The sequence below is a fragment of the Perca flavescens genome, chromosome 8 (genome assembly GCF_004354835.1).
Source record: "Perca flavescens isolate YP-PL-M2 chromosome 8, PFLA_1.0, whole genome shotgun sequence".
NCBI lineage: Eukaryota > Metazoa > Chordata > Actinopteri > Perciformes > Percidae > Perca > Perca flavescens.
In genome coordinates this window covers 38,931,970-38,953,001 of record NC_041338.1, presented here as the reverse complement: position 1 = coordinate 38,953,001, position 21,032 = coordinate 38,931,970, and the positions used below count along the sequence as shown (strand labels likewise).

At 42.9% G+C, this 21,032-nt stretch overlaps 2 protein-coding genes across 3 annotated transcripts in view; one reads left to right on the top strand and one right to left on the bottom strand.

Annotated features, from left to right (window-relative positions):
• Positions 1 to 535: 535 nt before the first annotated feature.
• On the top strand, positions 536 to 2,460 carry LOC114560006 (gamma-crystallin M2). Its single transcript, XM_028585115.1, has 3 exons — positions 536 to 610; positions 1,680 to 1,922; positions 2,182 to 2,460. Exons 1-3 carry the CDS (start codon positions 578 to 580, stop codon positions 2,458 to 2,460), a joined length of 555 nt encoding a protein of 184 aa, XP_028440916.1. The 5' UTR covers positions 536 to 577.
• A 4,288-nt stretch (positions 2,461 to 6,748) lies between these two features.
• Positions 6,749 to 21,032, bottom strand: part of LOC114559795 (sodium channel protein type 4 subunit alpha B) — a 49,774-nt gene continuing 35,490 nt past the window's right edge. The window contains exons 22-32 of one of the 2 annotated variants that reach the window (XM_028584695.1): positions 21,008 to 21,032; positions 18,150 to 18,434; positions 17,134 to 17,187; positions 16,760 to 16,891; positions 14,754 to 14,846; positions 11,669 to 11,939; positions 10,789 to 11,401; positions 9,625 to 9,769; positions 9,366 to 9,434; positions 7,517 to 8,351; positions 6,749 to 7,416 (exon numbers count right to left, since the gene is read on the bottom strand). The exon at positions 21,008 to 21,032 is cut by the window's right edge and continues 86 nt beyond it. In XM_028584695.1, the coding sequence (XP_028440496.1) occupies positions 8,202 to 8,351; positions 9,366 to 9,434; positions 9,625 to 9,769; positions 10,789 to 11,401; positions 11,669 to 11,939; positions 14,754 to 14,846; positions 16,760 to 16,891; positions 17,134 to 17,187; positions 18,150 to 18,434; positions 21,008 to 21,032 (1,837 nt within the window). In that variant the 3' untranslated portion in view covers positions 6,749 to 7,416; positions 7,517 to 8,201. The remainder of the gene's footprint in view (positions 7,417 to 7,516; positions 8,352 to 9,365; positions 9,435 to 9,624; positions 9,770 to 10,788; positions 11,402 to 11,668; positions 11,940 to 14,753; positions 14,847 to 16,759; positions 16,892 to 17,133; positions 17,188 to 18,149; positions 18,435 to 21,007) is intronic. The other variant, XM_028584696.1, reaches the window with a different exon arrangement.

Here is a 21,032-nt window from a genome sequence, read left to right as displayed (position 1 = left end):
AGGCTCATAGTTGACAAATCCGCTTTGTGTGTCGCGGAATCACACTTTGAAAAAAGTTGGCGCACAATTAGGCGGCCAAACTTTATTGTAAACCTAAATTGATATGCGGCCCTTGAGTTTGACATGTGATCTAGAGCAAGCAAGCCGATACTAGAACTATTTCAGTCTAGTTACGTATGTATGTATGTATGTATCTATGTATGTATGTACATGTATGTATGTATGTATGCATGTATGTCATAGTGGGACAGGTTCCAGAAAGCGTGCTGCACACAATGAACAACTAAAAACACAGTGAACAGAGAGTGAAAACACAAAGTGAACAGAGAATGAACACAAAGAGGCCTGAAGGAGACACAGAGCCGCTGCAGTCTGTAGCTCTTTGTCTGTAGTTTCTAAGAGAAATGCCGAACACCGAGCGTCTCTTTTATGACGCGATGCTGGCTCAGGCTTTTGGACAAAAGGCTTCAGCTGCTCAGGTGCTATAAAGAGCAGCAGCTGCTCCACAGGTAACAACACATCCACAGCTGACAGACTGAACATCAGCAGCATCCGGCTGAACGAGCAGAGAGACAACATGACTTCCAGCAGCATGAACATGATGGGCAGGGTGAGACAAGCAAACTATTCTCTACAAACTGACTGTTTCTCTCTCAAAAGTCACTCTTTATACTCTCATAACTCTTATAGCTCTTTATAAACGGCTTATAGATTAAGGAGCCACGGGACAGGATAGTAACGCTTATAAAGGGTTTATAGGTTTCAACTGATGACTTTATTTAGTGGGCAACATGCTTAGTTTATCGACTTACACAAGATTATACAGATATACTGTATAAAATAACATTAGCTTACATTCACATGAAATTATAAGAAGCATGTTGATGAGACAGGGCAGGGTGAGAAAACACTATTCTTTACAAACTGACTGTTTCTCTTTCAGAAGTCACTCTTATAACTCTTTATGAACGACTTATAGGTTTAACCTGATGGCTTTATTAGTGGGTTACATGGTAAGTTACTTAGTTTAGGGTTAGGTTTGGGTTAAAACGCAGTGCCCAGGATGGGCACAACTCTATATTCTACAAACAGCTTTTTATACATAGCTTTTAGGTTTTTGTTCTCAGAATTAAAAAAAACAAGAAAACCAAAAAGACCAGGGTATCGAATATATCGGTATATTATATCGGTAATATCGGTACTGAATAATATGTAATCCATTTGTGATTAGAAATTCCTTTTATCGTTGTTCCTTTTGGATTGAAGAATGAGAAGGCCATGTGTAGATCCTTATACCATTTGATACCAAAAATGGAAGTCACCTGGGTTTTTGGATTTTTGACTAAATCCCGAGGTCTGTTGGTTTTTGGCTTCCAAAAGAAAAAAACTAATTTAATACAGTAATTTATTTTAAAAATTCATTTTTTCGTTTTGAAGAAAGACATGAGGGTAACATCAAGACAGGCAACCTGGAAGTAATTGTAAAAGTGTCAAAATAAAAGCAAAGTGGAGCATGTCAGAAGACAAAAAATGGGTCATAGTTCAGTGCCCTGACAATCAGACCTCTGAGACTTCTTCTGACGTTCTCTCTAACTGTGATGAGTCTCCTCCTGTGATGACGTTCTCTCTAACTGTGATGAATCTCCTCCTGTGATGACGTTCTCTCTAACTGTGTTCAGGTCGTCTTCTACGAGGACAGGAACTTCCAGGGTCGTTCCTACGAGTGCAGCAGCGACTGCGCTGACATGTCCTCCTACCTGAGCAGGTGTCACTCCTGCAGGGTGGAGAGAGGCTGCTTTATGGTCTACGACCGCACCAACTTCATGGGCAACCAGTACTTCCTGAAGAGGGGCGAGTACTCCGACTACCAGAGCATGATGGGAATGAGCGACTGCATCAGGTCCTGCCGCATGATCCCCATGGTAACCACACAAACCATCACCGCACACACAACGCTCGCATTGGACCAAACCCGTTCAGTATCTATGTTGATGTTTCACTAAATGCTGATATAAAGAGGTTTAAACCTGGAACCAAGCCAACCAGCTCTGAGATTAATAGTGACCATAAATCATTTGATTAAAAGAACATTTTGGATCATTATTGACATTTAATCACTTCCTAAAGTAATATTAGGAAATACCGGCTGACGACTGATGACTGTTTGTGGATGTTTTTCAGCACCGTGGCTCCTACAGGATGAGGATCTACGAGAGGGAGAACTTCGGAGGCCAGATGCACGAGCTGATGGAGGACTGTGACAACGTCATGGACCGTTACCGCATGTCCAACTGCATGTCCTGCCATGTGATGGACGGCCACTGGCTGATGTACGAGCAGCCCCAGTACAGAGGCAGGATGATGTACATGAGGCCCGGAGAGTACAGGAACTTCAGCAACATGGGCATGAGTGGTATGAGGTGGATGAGCATGAGGCGCATCAGGGACGACTACTACTAAACTCTGACACCATATCAATAAAGCTATCTTTGACCTAACACAGTTTATTGTCTTGTCTGTTAATCTAAAGGTGATTTTATTTCCTCAGGAAAGAGAAAACTGATATTTAAAGTCACAGCCTGCAAATTACTGTCATTATTCGGTATCAGGAAAACACACGGAGACACACACACACACATATAGGCTACGATTACCACAGTTTTCCCCATTCATCCTGTCTCTTTCTATTGGAAAGAGAGAGACAGAAAGAGAGAAAGAGAGAGAGAGAGAGAGAGAGACCCTCAAAGCAATTCTCTTGAGGGGTAATCCTAAACCCCAAAACAAAACCCACAAAGAAAAATGGTTTGACAAGGAGTGTGAACTAATGAGAAAAAACCTCGAAAAATGTCCAACCAAAAACACCGCCAACCAACCAACCAACCCAGAACTGAGAGAAAACTACTGCAGCAAACTTAAAGAATATAAACACATGATTCAGAAGAAAAACAAACACACTATAATGAAACCAAAGAAGAAATTGAAACCTCAATAAGCCAGAATCAGTTTTGGGAAAAATGTAATAACCTAAACCCAAAACCAAACCAAGACACACCTCTGAAAGATGGAGAAACATGGAGGAATTACTTTGAAAACCTTTACAACACAATCCCATTAAATAATCTTACAATTGGCCAACAAGTTATTACATAAAAGTTGTACTCCCTTAGCCTGGAAATCCAGATCATTGAGTAATGAAAATGGCCCAACATGAGGGGCAGCACCAAGCATGCTTATGAAAATCTCACCGCACGCAATTGGATAACACTACGACCAATCACAACAATACACAGGGTGATGTATCCAGAGCCTCATACGCTTAGCTACCAGAGGAGCTAACTGGACACACACACACACACACGCACACACACACACACACACATGTGACAGCCCTGTGTGTGCTGTCTAACTCGATTAAAGCCATCAAAAAAGCATTTCCATTTTCTAGTTGGATACCTAAGGCTGTTTTTATCATATGTCTGTTTTTATTAACCACTTGGCAGCGTTTATCCACCGAATACAAAGCCTGTGCTCCGTCATACGGAAGTCAGTGTCTCCTGTACTCTACCTTCCTTAACAACGGGCGAGCCAAAGTGCCATCCACGCTACAAGGAAACATCAACCCAGCCAGTAAAACTGTGAGACTTTTACATCTGGTATTTATGGTATTACTGGCACGTGACGTGGAGATTAACCCTGGCCCTCATCCCCTGAACATTAGCTTCCAGACAAAGTTAGCCTTACAACAGGCTCAGTTGGCCCACTCTCACTGGCTAACACAGCTGCGGCTGGGGCCGATGCGGCCAGTAGCTGCGGCTATCCAACAGCCGTGGTCATTTCTCATATGGCCCTGGGCTCCTAGTGTTTCCAGCAGCAGGTGTGCTGCCTTTGGCAGCTTAACCCAGCCAGCTGCCATGGCTGCCATGGTGAGTTGCAGCATTTCATCCTACAGAGCTGTTGGGCTGAGGGCTCATGTCACAGAGCCGGGTTTCCAGTGGCTGCCCGTCTGCAACAACTACATGGGCAGAGACGCTGAACCTGTCCACCTCCATCTGGATGCTGGCGGTTTACGCAGCTGTACTGAGCCGAGAACCAGCTATGCAACAGCGGGAGCCTAGAGAGCACCTGTTTCCACCACCCCATATTACAACAGCAGGAGCCTAGTGAACACCTGTTTCCACCACCCCATATTACAACAGCAGGAGCCTAGTGAACACCTGTTTCCACCACCCCATATTACAACAGCAGGAGCCTAGTGAACACCTGTTTCCACCACCCCATATTGCAACAGCAGGAACCTAGTGAACACCTGTTTCCACCACCCCATATTGCAACAGCGGGGCTGAGCCTAGCTTCCATTGGCGAGACAGAGATACTACCCAGCGCGTCAGCATTGAGCCGTGGGCTGGCGTTGCGGCAGCGCGGGGCTGAGGGTCGTCTGCTGGCGCCTGACACTATTTTCGGCTCCGTGCCGCTGCCCTCGGTCTGCACTGGCGGGGGGGCGGCGCTGTGCCTGGCCGGTGGCGGCTTGACTGCGGGCCACCCAGCAGATCTGAGCTGGGAACCAGCGATGCAACAGGAGGTCACCACCATAACGCCCGGAACAAAAGGACAGTTTCCACACACTAGTACATGTAAGATTCATAACCCAGTACTCATCCAGTGTATAAAAAGGGGGGACTGTTTGGGGGTCATTTAAATGTTTGCAGCTTGGTGCCAAAATGTGAACAGATTGAACATTTGTTATGTAATTCTAACGTTAATTTTATGGGTTTATCTGAAACGTGGCTTACCAGCTCCTCACCTGAAGCTGCTGTGTCACTACCAGAATACAAAACTTTTAGGAAAGATAGGGGTCAGGGGAGGGGTGGGGGGGTTCTCATGTATGTTAAGAATAACATCGTCACACTATATCCCCTGGCTCAACCCTGCCTGTTTAAAGCTAATGAAGCATAGGGATCAGTTATTCAGAAAAGTTATTAAATCTGGACTTCATATAGACAGACTTAACTTTACAGGAGCCAGAAATAAAGTGACGTCCGAATTACGTAAGGCCAAAGCAAACTTTTTTATTCAAATTATAGAAAACGCTAGGTAACAGTAAAAAAACATGGCAGAACATAAATAAATTGACAGGGAAACAACCCGAGCAGGAAACTAAAGGCTTGGAAATAAAAATGAACAATCAGCTGGTGATATTACATTAAAATCTTAGCTACCAGAGGAGCTAACTGGTAGATTAAACTGTCGTCATCTGTTTAGCTCGACTCTGGCCCGCCTATATCAGATGCACCGATGTGATTGGTGCAGCTCGGCTACAAGGGCATAGTTAATGAGCATCATTACTCAATGCCAGAGTGACTCTCTGAGCTAATTCAAATTGTGCTTTTGCAAGAACTCTGGATTTTCAGGGTAGCACTTGCTTGAAAAAATCATAAAAGACAGTCAAAACCCACTTGACTATGAAATCACCCAAGAGGAATTAACACACACACTCCATAAACTAAAACCAAAATAAGCATGTGGACCTGACAGCATCAGGACTAAAATGCTGAAACACAGCAGCCCTGAGCTGGAAAAGGCCCTTTTAAAGCTGTTCAATCTCGTTCTTCAAGCTGGCTGCTTCCCTGAGGTCGGGAACAGGGGGCTTATATCCTCTATCTTTAAGAGTGGAGACAAATTCGACCCCAATAACTACCGAGGCATCTGTGTGAACAGTAACCTGGGGAAGGTTTTCTGCTGTATTCTAAACGCCCGTCTACAGGCCTTCCTTACCGAACACAATTTCCTGAGCAAAGGTCAGATTGGCTTCTTGCCAAAACATCGTATCACTGACCACATGTTATGTTATTCAAGCAAACAAAAGTAAAATCTTCACTTGTTTTGTTGATTTTAGGAAAGCATTTGACTCAATTTGGCATTATGGATTATTCTATGAAACTTTACAAAGCGGTGTAGGGGGTAAAATGTATGATATAATCAAATCCATATATATGGACAACAAATGCGATGTGAAAATTAATAACAGCAGAACAGAATTCTTCACTCAGGGGCGTGGGGTGAGGCAGGGCTGTAGCTTGAGTCCTACCCTGTTCAATATCTATATTAATGAGTTACAGCTACAGCAGCACCTGGATCTGCTAGAGCACTTCTGTCAGAACTGGGCCCTGACGGTTAATTTGGCAAAAACCAAGATTGTAATCTTCCAAAAAAAAAAGCCAAATCCCAGGCAACCAGACACCTTTTCACTCTAGGAAACACGGTTCTAGAGCATTCACAGTGTTACGACTACCTAGGCCTGTACAAAAAAGCATGGCTTCCAAAAGAGCAGCGGAACTGTGGTCACTGTACGACTGGTGAGGTTGAGACAGAGATGCACTTTCTCCTATACTGTCCAAAGTTTGAACAGATAGGAAAAGGATATTTTTTACAAACAAAATTCCCAATTTTAGCTCCCTTAAAGACTCTGATAAACTGGCCCACCTGCTAGGAGGACTGACTGCTTCGCAACACTGTACCTACCGTCATGCTAATAAAGCAACTTTGAATTGAACAATACGGCGCTTTTTCAATGTTTTATCTTTGTTATAGCTTATTTCTTCTATTTTGTTTCTTTTTTCAACGTTTTTTCAAAATTTTTAGGAGCAGCGCCCCCTGGTGACCTCACGAATGAGAAAGTAGCACAGGTAAAGTTTATTCCACTTTTTGATCCAGGTAAACATGGAGATGAATTATAATATCATACAGAAAGTTCTTTCATTTTCAGTTACACTTTATTTAGAGTTCAATCATCATCATCATCATCAAGAATATTCAACAATGAGTAAAACAAGCTTAGGTTAGTGTTTATGATAACTTTATATGTCTTTAATACTAATGTTAGTTTTCGTAACATTAGTATTAAAAATGCTAATGTAAATGAAAATACATTTCTGAAAACAAGATCACCCAGAAACCTCTTGAAAGTTAAAAGTTTAGCTGACAAAAGATCAACAGTTAAGTTTAGCTGACAGAAACCTAAAATAATGTGCCAGCAAAGTTACGTACACAAGTTATTTGATTATATCTTTAAGTTGTAAAATATTCAGACTGAAGTTGTAATATCTTCAGAATAAAGTTGTAATACTTCCAGGAAAAGCTGTTTCCTGTTATGGCTGTGGCTAAAACCCAGAACACGGAGTATCACACACAGACACGGAGGAAAACGTGTAGAATGTCTTTAATGAATGTCATAAACAAAAACTCAGCAGCCTGAGACAGTCAGCTGCGCTGGTGGAGGAGACAGGACTGGAGTGGCGTGGGCAGAGCGTGGCGTGTCCAAAAACAACTCTCGCAGGGATCCAAACGAGGAGATGAAAAGGTTGAGGAGCGAAAGGCTGGCGGCACAGCAGTCGTAGGCACAGGTTGAGTGGTGTAGGTCTGGATGAGAGGACAAAAACAAACATAGGTAAGCGGAGCACGAGGGAAAAAACATGAGGCAAAAAAACTTGAGAGCACGATTCACTGGGAGCCAAGTTACCACTTTGGTAGCTGTAAACAATCTGGCGCCGAAGACAGGTTCCAACCAGGTCTAAATACTGCAGCCGTGATGAGAGAATCAGCAACAGCTGAGCAGAAAGAGATTGCAGGAAAGCCAGCAGCCGTGCAGGTAGGTGGATCGCCCGGCCACGCCCCTTGACCTACTTTCATCCACTCCAGCAACTTGGACAGACACAGAGGACAAGGAAAACAAACAAACCCAACCACTCCCATAACATTTCCAGAATGAAGTCCTATATATGATAAAGCTAGTTAGTTAGTTAGTTAAATGTTTTTTTACAAACTGCCAGCCTCTGGTCCGGATCAATCGGTTAATTTTTAATCTGTGTCTCCAGGATCTCTATCAAAGTGAGCCGCATCCTGAAGTAAACTCTGAAGGGATCAGGATAATCTTTTTAATAATAATACTGACATCCTGAAGTAAACTCTGAAGGGATCAGGATAATCTTTTTAATAATAATACTGACATCCTGAAGTAGGGTCTCTGGAGCCAATATTTCCTGTTTCTTTTTCTCTTTTTAAGAATGTTTCCACCGCCAGAACCAGAACACAGAATCCAACTTTAACTTGTTGTTTCATCTCTGATCTGATTGGTGACCAAATATGATTGACTCCATCAGGTTCTCATCGGACAGGAAGTGGGAGGAGCAGCGTGGCGGAGAAACTCAGTGACCACCAGCGTCCACAGACACGCCCGTCGTCTCCTGGGCATCTCCGTCCTGCAGGACGTGCTTCCTGTAGGCCTTCTGGATCACTGTGGCCGCCACGACTTCCTGTTTCCTCTGCAGGGTGCTGCTGATTGGTTCACACGACACCTGCAGGGAACAATATTCAGACTTATATTCAGAGTTATATCAGCTTAGATCAGACTGTTATGTGAACATTTAGAAGAGACACAAGGAATCAGCAGATTTCTATCCTGGATCAGTGTCCCACAAACACATAGGCACACAGACATATGGCAACCACGCACAAATACATACTACAAAAATACAAAGGAAGATATCAGTGGGCCTTTACGGTAAAGTTAGATGGTAGCATGTTTAAAGGAGCGGTGTGGAAAAAATGCAGAAAGGTGCAATGGTATCATAGTGCAAGATAGTGCCAGTGCAAATTCTATATCTATTCAAGTACAACAGGCTACACAATATATCAAAAATAGAATATTAATTACTTAACTATACATAGACAATAGTGAAAGACTTGAAGAGAAATTTAAGTTGAAGTTGAAAATACAGACAAAAAGACAGTGTGACGTATCTGAAAACAGATTCTGTTTCTGACTGACGTTTAGTCAGAAAATCAGACTGAAACAATGAAAGTGAGTCGGCAGTTGCACCTTTAACTTCAGGACAGATTGTTAATCCACATTTTGAAAATGCTTTAAAAACAATTCTTAGAACAGAATCGACCAAATCACAGAGTTTAACGTCTCTGAGGAACATCTGGATCTCATCTCCTTCATCTGAAATGCATGTTTGATGCTATCATATGTCAACACTTTTGGCTAACTAGCCCAAACTAGCAGTCAGGCCGCCCAGTGGTGACATGTTGCTGTTCCTATTGCTAGATTTGGTTTATCAAAGATGCAGCAAAACTACACAGGACAGAGAATAACACATTCTATTGGGGATAGGTGGGGGATAGTGATGCAACATCACGCTGATTCAGTCTGTAGAACTAGATAAGATAAACTTTATTGTTCCAAAGGAAATGTGTCTTGGGCATACAAACACATTCATTAGATATCAACAAACTGTAAGTACATAACAATATTTAACAAGACAACAATGTGCTTTAGGACAAGCAGAAAAAGAAGAGTGTAAAACCTTAGACGGGTTGAATCTTTCCTCCATTTTGGCTTTGAGAGCGTTCATCTTTTCTGAGTCACCGACCACCTACACAAAGATGGAATATAACAATAAGAATCATAAAAATATACATTTTTATGGAGTATTTATTTATTATCCCGGATGATTATTGACTATGTATTACTGTATGTTGTGTCTGAATGTGCCTGACCACAAATTAAGTTATTTTGATTTTGATTATTAATAAGAATAATGTTATAATATCAGGCAATGTTACCTGTGAGGCGAGAGCCAGCAGAACGTCCACGCAGCGGATTCTGTCTCCGGGAAGTAGAGGCAGATCCATGTGGATCAGTCTGACGGAGTTTGGTTTAGGAATCCTCAGAGGATCCTGCAGAGCATCGCAGAAATCTGACAGCTGACTGTAGAACACAACAGACCATCAGAGACCATCAGAGACTATTAGAGATTATTAGACACCATCAGAGACCATCTGAGACCACCAGAGACCATCAGAGATAATCAGAGACTATCAGAGACCATCGGAGACTATCAGAGACCATCAGAGACCATCAGAGACTAATAGAGACTATTAGAGACTATAAGACACCATCAGAGACCATCTGAGACCACTAGAGACCACCAGAGACTCTCAGAGACCATAAGAGACAATCAGAGACTATCTGAGACCATCAGAGACTATCAGAGACCATAAGAGACCATCAGAGACTATTAAAGACCATCAGAGACCATCAGAGACCATCAGAGACTATCAGAGACTATCAGAGATTTCACCTGTTTCTACAGTCAATAGAGAAGTCAGCTGGTCGAGTTAGCTATAAACTATAGAGATTAAATTATCGAGAATCCATTTTATTTCTGTGTTACAAGCTGGCTAACCCTAACCTGCAAGCATGGTATGTGGTAGAGCGAGCTAGAGAGCATGGTATGTGGTGAACCCCGAGCTGCCCCCGATGCTGCTCCATCAGAGTGTAAATGTGTGTGAATGTTTATCTGATGAGCAGGTGGTACCTTGTACGGCAGCCTTGGCCACAGTGTCTGAATGTGTGTGAATGGTTCCTGTACTATGTAAAAGCACTTTGAGTAGTTGTTAAGACTAGAAAAGCGCTATATAAAAACAGTCCATTTACATCAAAACATGCTGACTCATGCATTACAGGAACCTCAGAAATCAGAATTATTAACTAAAGTTACAATTAATAACATTTTGGTTTCAGTGTTCAACATTTGATCCGAGTCCTGAGTTACAACTTTTCACATGTCGCTGACCAAAGTGCCCGAAGAAGAAACAGCTAAATGAAAGAATATGTCAGAAAACGTTTTTTGTTTGGGTTTAAAGATATCTTTAAGAACCGGAGCATGTTTCCAGTAATGTGGACTCATCAAGCTGACTAGTATCCTGTAGGGAGCTAAGTCTCACCTGTACTGTATGACCTGCGAGGCTTCGGGGTCAAACTCCCTCCAGGTGTTATGAAACATCTGCAGGTCGTCCTCACTCAGCTGCTCGTCGTCGTCTGAGCCGAGCGTCTCCATGACAACAGCGATGTACAGGTGGACCAGCAGCAGGAAGCACAAGAACAGGTGGCTGACGAAGAAGGCGATGGCGAGCGGTGGGTAGCTGCAGTTACCGATCACCGGGAACCCCGGGTGCTCCATCAAGGGGTCGCAGTCCGGCGGCCAGTTCAGGAGGGGCCTCAGCAGACCCCCCCAGGACGCTGAAGTGCTGATCGTAAACACGCAGAGCACGCTGCTCACAAACGTCTCAAAGTTAAAGATGTCGTCTATCATGGCCTCCCGCTTCACAAAGCCAAAAGTTAACATGCCAAACACGGAGGACGAGAAGGTGATGATGACGAGGACGATGCCGATGTTGAACAGGGCAGGAAATGACATCACGAGGGACAGAAGCAGCTTCCTGGTTCCCTGAGCGTAGCGGAAGATAGAGAGGACTCGGAGGACACGAAGCATTCGGAGCACAAGGAAAAGAGGGACCGGCAAGGAGTATATCCACATGATGTCGCTTAAGAAAATACCTGAAGAGAGAGACAGAGAGAATGTTCCTGCTGATACTGTTATTCATGTTTAGTTTCTACATTTTTGTTGTTTTTCTACTTTTTTGTTGCTTTGTTCAGCAAAGTCTTTATTCAAAATAAATAAAAAATGTGGAAGAAAATGACAAAAACATAAAAGAAACATCAACAACATTAAAAAAGCAACAAAAAAGACATATCAGTTTAGTGACAGACAACAATGCATTTTAAGTGGAGAATGATTTGAACCCAGTCCTATCTGCGATGTACCCATGATGGACACGATGAGCACCACGAAGTCCAGAATGTTCCAGCCATCGGTGAAATAGTGGCGTCTGAGCCCCACGATCTTCAGAATAAACTCAACCAAGAAGAGGATGATGAAGAGGAAGTGGAACCAATACAGGATGATCTCCATCTCCATGCTCTGGTCATCCGTCTCCATCATCAGAACCACCATGTTCAGGCAGATCACCGTCGCCATGAAGACGCCGAACCACCGCAAAGTCACTAGGTCAAATAACCGAGCCTGGAACTGGTTCTGAAACAGGGAAAACAGACGCTGTCAGAGAGAGTTTATTCTGCAAGACAGCAGACCCAAAAATAAAATGAGAAGAGTCTGTCATGGCGGGTGCAAGATCCAATAGAGCTTAAGTCTAAGTTAACTTGGTAGCACCAGAGGTTTTAAAATTTGCCATTTAAACACCCGAAGCCCTGTTCCCAAACTAGAATTTAAAATCTTGCTTGCGCAATCGAAAGCCAGTAATGGCAATCTCTGAATCATGGTTAACTCCCAATATTCCTGATTCTTTTCTTTCAATTGAAAATTATGAATTGTATTGTAAAGACCGCATTAGCAAGACCAGCGGCGGAGTGGCCTTCTATGTGAGTCGGAAATATGCACACTTAATATCAAAATTTGAAACCGAAACTGAAACATTAAGGGCCCTATTTTAACGATCTGAAACGCAAGTGTGAAACGCAAAACGCAAGTAGCTTTGTGGGCGGATCTCGAGCGCTGTTGCTATGATACCGGCGGGATAAATGAGTCTTGCGCCCGACGCAAATCTAAAATGGGTTGGTCTGAAGTAGCTAGGTGTGGTTTGAGCGTAACGTGAAAATAACCAATCAGAGCGTCATCTCACATTACCTTTAAGAGCAGGCGCGCTTGTTCCATGGTGGATTGCTATTATGACAGTGGATTTGCCTGGCGCACGCCAGCGGGAGCTGTCCGAGATGTGGCAAAGTAATAAATGCCCGTCTTGTCCGGGTGGCGATGTTGCTGCTCCTCTCGGGCGCATCTCCTCAAGTCTGGAGAGGATTGCTGCAGCCATGGAGGTTCCAAATGCACCACCTGCTCCTGTTGTGCCCCTTCATCCTCCCCCCACTCCATCTCCTCCCCCCACACTCCATCTCCGTCCACACGCTTCACCAGGAGCGCATCGCGCATTGCCACTTCTGGATCAGATTCAGCCGGAGTGTCCCACCGTAGTTCAACACCACTTCTCTAATATTTCCTCATTTATGTCATCAACACATCCATGATTCATGGAAATGTTGTGTAAAACACAACAAGCCACAAAGAATGCTGCAACTTTTTGAGGACTGTACTGTAAAGTGCCTCCTGACCGATCCAAACACCTGAAGCGCATTTTCAGTAATATTTTCCTTTGTAATTATGTATGGTTTGCAAAAATGGGAACTACTGTGTCCGTTTAGATGAGAGAAGTGTATGCACGTTGTGCACGCGCTACATTATGGCCAAGCATGCCCCCCTAAAAAAGCATCTGAATAACACACTACTGACTTAGACTAGCGCCACTGACTTTAAACCAGGTTTTTCCTGGTCAGTGGCGGAATTGTTTTCTGAAACTGCAAAACAGCACCAGATAACATTTGCGCCTGAACACGCAAATACATTCCCTAATTTACCGACGTGCGTCTGTGGAGGGAAAAGTCCGCCGTGCGTCGGGTGCAAAATAGGAATGATACATGCGTCGGTGTACAAAGGCAATTGCGTGGAGTGCAAGATAGGGCCCTATAACTGATTGTACATTTTACACCTCAACATGCAATTACCATTATTGTCACCTACAAGCCCCCTAATGTCAGTGAAAGTTCTTATCTATCTCAGCTTTCTGAAATAAATAAATCTGTTACATCAAAGGAGCTTGTAATTTTGGGCGATATCAACCTTGACTGAAATGATAGCTCATCAAAATCTTTGAACGCAATGAAACTTGGACTGTATCAATTAATTAAGGATCCAACAAGAATTGGCAAAAAACACAGCTCTATTCTGGATCTTATCTTCACAAATCAGCCCTCAAAATATGCAATGTCTGGTGTCATAGATGCGGCTATTTCAGATAATTTGCTCATCTATGCAGTTAGAAAAATCTTAAAATCCCCCAAAAAACTCATGCTCCCCACTCTGTACCAAAAATACCAATTTCAAAACTACCACAATTCAATGCTGATTTTAGTGCTACTGATTGGAGTGATGAGCTGTCATTAGAAGATCCAGCACAAATTCTAACGCAATTTCATACTAAACTACAGAAAATACAGAATAAATATACCACTGCCAGCAAGGTTCGACCAAGGAAAAGTAAATTACCTTGGATAAATTCTGAAATATTTCAACTCCTTAAATTGAAGGCCTCTCTTCTTAAATTATATAGGTTAAGTCGAACATCTGAGAGTAAAAATAATTTTATACAAATTAGAAATAAATGTTCTTTTGAACTGCGTAAGGGTAAGGCAGTCTATTTCCAACAGCAGATTACTCAATCTGCTAACAACCCAAAGACATTATGGCAGACCCTTAAGGTCATCACCGGTGAAAATGAAAATGAGAAGAAAAAGAATGTTTTTATTCAATTTTCCCTACAGGGTACTCTTATCTCAGATTCAGAAAAGATTGCAAGTGCATTTAATGATTATTTTGTATCATCTGTTAAAGAATTGGCTATGCATTTTGCCATTCCCACTTTGTCCTCACCTGTTTTCTCCTCAACATTTGATCAGTTCTCATTTTCTGAGATCTCACAGAACGAGGTGATACAAGTATTGCATCTGCATTGCAATTCTCATGCCCGTGATATTTATGGTTTAAACACTGGGTCCCAGTCCCAGATGAACTGGGACTGGGACTGAAGTTTCCCTAACCTGGTTGATATCCAATCAGAAATGCAATTGAATCAGGACCTTGTGAATCATATTCAATGCAGGAGATCATTTGTGATACGCAGCCCCATGGATAACGTGTCAGCAGAACTGATTTCCTCTGCTGCTGCTGCGTAAATACGGACCTTTATTTTCTGTAAAGACAGGAAGTATCTGAGGAACCAACCTGAGGTCGGGGAACAGGTTTCTGAGGTTTCATCACAAGTCTCTTCATTACTTTCTGCTCCTCTGCTGTCATGAAGATGGGTATCCCTGCCGAGTAAAGTCAGAAATGAAGACTAGTAAACACCCCAGTAAAGACAGAAATAAAAACTAGTTAACACAAGAACAAAGTCAGAAATAAAGACTAGTTAACACCAGAGTAAAGACAGATATAAAGACTAGTTAACACCAGAGTAAAGACAGAAATAAAGACTAGAAAACACCTGAGTAACGACAGAAATAAAGACTAGTTAACACCAGAGTAAAGTCAGAAATAAAGACTAGTTAACACCAGAGTAAAGACAGACATAAAGACTAGTTAACACCAGAGTAAAGACAGACATAAAGACTAGTTAACACCAGAGTAAAGACAGATATAAAGACTAGTTAACACCAGAGTAAAGACAGACATAAAGACTAGTTAACACCAGAATAAAGACAGAAATAAAGACTGGTTAACACCAGAGTAAAGACAGATATAAAGACTAGTTAACACCAGAGTAAAGACAGATATAAAGACTAGTTAACACCAGAGTAAAGACAGAAAAAAAGACTAGTTAACACCAGAGTAAAGACAGAAATAAAGACTAGTTAACACCAGAGTAAAGACAGATATAAAGACTAGTTAACACCAGAGTAAAGACTAGTTAACACCAGAGTAAAGACAGATATAAAGACTAGTTAACACCGGAGTAAAGACAGATATAACGACTAGTTAAAACCAGAGTAAAGAAAGAAATAAAGACTAGTTAACACCAGAGTAAAGACGGAAATAAAGACTAGTTAACACCAGAGTAGAGACAGACATAAAGACTAGTTAACACCAGAGTAAAGACAGACATAAAGACTAGTTAACACCAGAGTAGAGACAGAAATAAAGACTAGTTAACACCAGAGTAAAGACAGAAATAAAGACTAGTTAACACCAGAGTAAAGACAGACATAAAGACTAGTTAAGACCAGAGTAAAGACAGATATAAAGACTAGTTAACACCAGAGTAAAGACTAGTTAACACTGGAGTAAAGACTAGTTAACACCAGAGTAAAGACAGATGTAAAGACTAGTTAACACCGGAGTAAAGACTAGTTAACACTGGAGTAAAGACTAGTTAACACCAGAGTAGAGACAGAAATAAAGACTAGTTAACACCAGAGTAGAGACAGATAAAAAAGACTAGTTAACACAAGAGTAAAGACAGAAATAAAGACTAGTTAACACCAGAGTAGAGACAGATATAAAGACTAGTTAACACAAGATTAAAGACAGATATAAAGACTAGTTAACACCAGAGTAGAGACAGAAATAAAGAGTAAAGACAGATATAAAGACTAGTTAACACCAGAGTAAAGACTAGTTAACACCAGAGTAAAGACAGTCTGCCTGTCTGCCTGTCTGTCTACCTGTTTGTCTGTCTGCCTGTCTATCTATCTCTCTGTGTGTCTCAGTGTGTCTGTCTGTCTGGCTGTCTGCCTGTCTGTCTCTCTCTCTCTGTGTTTCTCAGTGTGTCTGTCTGTCTGTCTGCCTGTCTGTCTCTCTCTGTGTCTCTCAGTGTGTCTGTCTGTCTGTCTGCCTGTCGGTCTCTCTCTGTGTCTCTCAGTGTGTCTGTCTGTCTGCCTGCCTGTATGCCTGCCTGCCTGCCTGCCTGCCTGCCTGCCTGTCTGTCTGTTTGTCTGTCTTGCTGTTTATCTCTCAGTGTGTCTGTCTGTCTGCCTGTCGGTCTCTCTGTGTCTCTCAGTGTGTCTGCCTGCCTGCCTGCCTGTCTGCCTGTCTGTCTGTCTGTCTGTCTGGCTGTCTGCCTGTTTGTCTGTCTGTCTACCTCTCCATGTGTCTCACTGTGTCTGTCTGTCTGTCTGTCTGCCTCTCTGTCTACCTCTCTGTGTGTCTCAGTGTGTCTGTCTGTCTGCCTGTCTGTCTACCTCTCCGTGTGTCTCAGTGTGCCGGTCTGTCTGTCAGCGTGTATAAAGACATATCTTGTCACTTTGCAGCCTGTTGATGATGACTCCGATGAAGAGGATGAAGGTGAAGAAGCAGCCGAAGATGAAGAAACAGATGAAGTACAGATGCATGTACGGGTTGGACTCATAGATGGGCTGAGACTCCACCTACAAAAAAACAACAGTAAAGCTAAAAGTAAAGCTAACAGTAGAGCTAACAGTGAAGCTAAAGTAAAGCTAACAGCAGAGCTAATAGTGAAGCTAACAGTGAAGCTAAAGTAAAGCTAACAGTAGAGCTAACAGTGAAGCTAAAGTAAAGCTAACAGTGAAGCTAACAGTAAAGCTAACAGTAGAGCTAACAGTGAAGCTAAAGTAAAGCTAACAGTGAAGCTAACAATAGGTGTACTGACCATCCTGGCGTCCACGGCTGAGTTTATGATGTTCGGACTGTATGCCGAAGCCGCCTGGCAGAGAAACATCAAACACAGAAGTTGTTTTCAACTCATCATCAGGTTTTAACATTAACCTAACCCTAAGCTTAACCCAACGTCAGCTTGCCTTCACCAACAGCCTAACAAGCCAGGGTTAGGGGGGTTAACCTAACCTTAACCCAACGTCAGCTTGCCTTCACCAACAGCCTAACGAGCCAGGGTTAGGGGGGTTAACCTAACCTTAACCCAACGTCAGCTTGCCTTCACCAACAGCCTAACGAGCCAGGGTTAGGGGGGTTAACCTAACCTTAACCCAATGTCAGCTTGCCTTCACCAATAGCCTAACGAGCCAGGGTTAGAGGGGTTAACCTAACCCTAACCCAACGTCAGCTTGCCTTCACCAACAGCCTAACGAGCCAGGGTTAGGGGGGTTAACCTAACCTTAACCCAACGTCAGCTTGCCTTCACCAACAGCCTAACGAGCCAGGGTTAGGGGGGTTAACCTAACCCAACGTCAGCTTGCCTTCACCAACAGCCTAACGAGCCAGGATAGGGGGGTTAACCTTAACCCAACATCAGCTTGCCTTCACTAGCAGCCTAACGAGCCAGGGTTAGAGGGGTTAACCTAACCCTAACCCAACGTCAGCTTGCCTTCACCAACAGCCTAACGAGCCAGGGTTAGGGGGGTTAACCTAACCCAACGTCAGCTTGCCTTCACCAACAGCCTAACGAGCCAGGGTTAAAGGGGTTAACCTAACCCAACGTCAGCTTGCCTTCACCAACAGCCTAATGAGCCAGGGTTAGGGGTCTTAACCTAACCCCTAATGAGCCAGTTGGGTAATCACATACGAGAAAGCCACAGCGCTACTTTACAAAATATTACAAATTTTAAAATAAAACACTGCATGTTCCTGTGTGTCATGTGATCAGACTGAGTGACTTCCTGTGTGTCATGTGATGAGACTGAGGGACTTCCTGTGTGTCATGTGACTGACCAGGTGCAGCAGTGACAGGAAGCCGCTCCCCACGTTGTCGTAGTTGAGTTTCTGGTTCTTCCAGAGGACCTCGCTGTAGTTCTGCATCACCAGATCAAAACACTCAGACTTGTTGTTCACCATGTTGCGTGAGAATATTTCCCCTGACGTCTCGTTGAAACAGAAATAAAACCTTCCACCAAAGAAATCCATTCCGCAAACGCAGAAGATCAACCAGACGACCAGGACGACCGGCAGCACGCTGAAGACAGACGAGACAGACCGGACCAGAGTCTGAACCACCACCTGAGAGACAGACAAGCAGAGAGAGAGAGAGAGACATGGAGAGGGAGACATGGAGAGAGACAGGCAGAGAGACAGAGAGAGATAAACAAACAGACAGGCAGAGAGAGAGAGAGAGAGAGAGAGAGAGAGAGAGAGCGAGAAAGAGAGACAAACAGACAGGCAGAGAGAGAGAGAGTAACATAGAGAGAGAGACAGGCAGAAAGACAGACAGGCAGAGAGAGAGAGAGTAACATAGAGAGAGAGACAGGCAGAAAGACAGAGAGACAGAGAGAGAGACATAGAGAGAGACAGGTAAAGACCTGCAGACAGCCAGGTAGTGTGTGTGTTTACAGTGGCTTTCTCACCCTCTACAGTGTAAATAAAGGTTGCATCCAAAATGCCAAAATGCTATTTAGGGACTCTTCATTATTTATTTCAGGGGCTACCAGAGAACTTTTGGGATCTTTAGTCAAAACAGACTTGACCCTCCCTTCAACAGTAATACATTTTTCTATGACCCTCCAAATTGATTGGTAAAAATGGCATGACCCTCCCCATCAATTCACTGTTGCCTTCTGTACTGGTTTGCTCTTGGCAAAGATGTACAGATGCCCATTGTTTTGTTTACAGCCATGAGATCCATGACTTAACCTCTGCTTTCTCATTTTACGCATCACACGCCTCTGTTATGGTGTGGGGGCCATTTCAGTAGATTTACTCACTGACGTTGTTATAGTGTGGGGGCCATTTCAGTAGATTTACTCACTAACGTTGTTATAATGTGGGGGCCATTTCAGTAGATTTACTCACTAACGTTGTTATGGTGTGGGGGCCATTTCAGTAGATTTACTCACTAACATTGTTATGGTGTGGGGGCCATTTCAGTAGATTTACTCACTAACGTTGTCATGGTATGGGGGCCATTTCAGTAGATTTACTCACTAACATTGTTATGGTGTGGGGGCCATTTCAGTAGATTTACTCACTAACATTGTCATGGTGTGGGGGCCATTTCAGTAGATTTACTCACTAACATTGTTATGGTGTGGGGGCCATTTCAGTAGATTTACTCACTAACATTGTTATGGTGTGGGGGCCATTTCAGTAGATTTACTCACTAACATTGTCATGGTGTGGGGGCCATTTCAGTAGATTTACTCACTAACATTGTTATGGTGTGGGGCCATTTCAGTAGATTTACTCACTAACATTGTCATGGTGTGGGGGCCATTTCAGTAGATTTACTCACTAACATTGTTATGGTGTGGGGGCCATTTTAGTAGATTTACTCACTAACATTGTTATGGTGTGGGGGCCATTTCAGTAGATTTACTCACTAACATTGTTATAGTGGGGGGGCCATTTCAGTAGATTTACTCACTAACATTGTCATGGTGTGGGGGCCATTTCAGTAGATTTACTCACTAACATTGTTATAGTGGGGGGGCCATTTCAGTAGATTTACTCACTAACATTGTTATGGTGTGGGGGCCATTTCACATTGTTATGGTGTGGGGGCCATTTCAGTAGATTTACTCACTAACATTGTTATGGTGTGGGGGCCATTTCAGTAGATTTACTCACTAACATTGTTATGGTGGGGGGCCATTTCAGTATATTTACTCACTAACATTGTTATGGAAACACAATAAGCATGGAAACTAAATGCACACTTCCTGCATTACTGCATTCCTTCAAATACTAAGTTACTCATTTAGTAAACTAGTATTCACATGAAATAAAACAATAAAACATTGAGACCATTCAACAAAGCACTCTGGGTAATAACAAATTCAACACATGAACTGGTTGCTATGGACTTGTCACTCGGCTTCTCCCGTCATTGTAAATGGAGCGAAAGGATATTTGAAGAGTACGTATTGGCGCCAGAAATCACATTCGCTCTAGAATCTTTGCTAGCTCCATCATTTTGTAACTAAGACATCTGCTGAAAAAGTAATTGTATTCATTAGCATGATTGCCATAATGTTTAGTTAAAAAACATCCAAAACACCAAAGTACGAAGACATACAGTAGCGGATCAGACGCAAGCTTTTATTTTGAAAAGTCGAAGCTTGGGGAAGGCAGAAGCCGGGAGGGCATGAGACGGGAAAGCTCCAGGCTGCAGCCTCAGACTGAGTGCTACATGGAAAAATATGCACCAAACAAGCCACTTTGAAATTTTGCTGTTATCATGAATACAAAAGTTGAGTGACCCTCCCCTCAACAAAGAATACAAAGACATCACCCTCCGCTATTTTCCTCCGGTGATCCATTCCATAAATACCGAACGGTTCCTTAGTAGCTAAAACAGTCTGTAAGATTTCTTAAAATGTCCAAAACCTTAGTATGAAGCCAATACCCCGGCATAAATATCCCACAATCCAATGGGGTAGTAAACCAAGGAGCTCTGTAACCAAATCTGGGATTTTGTCGCGTGTGACTATTGTCTAGTTGTTTGCTTTTCCAGTTATTTAAGCACTTGCTAAGCCGAGGTCAGCAAATATGCTGATATCAAAAGTTTATTTCGACAAAAGTATTTTGAACGATAGTTTACATGTTGAGTATGTAGTGCAGAGGAACCCCTGTCTCACCTTTGGGCCCTGGAAACGAGACAGG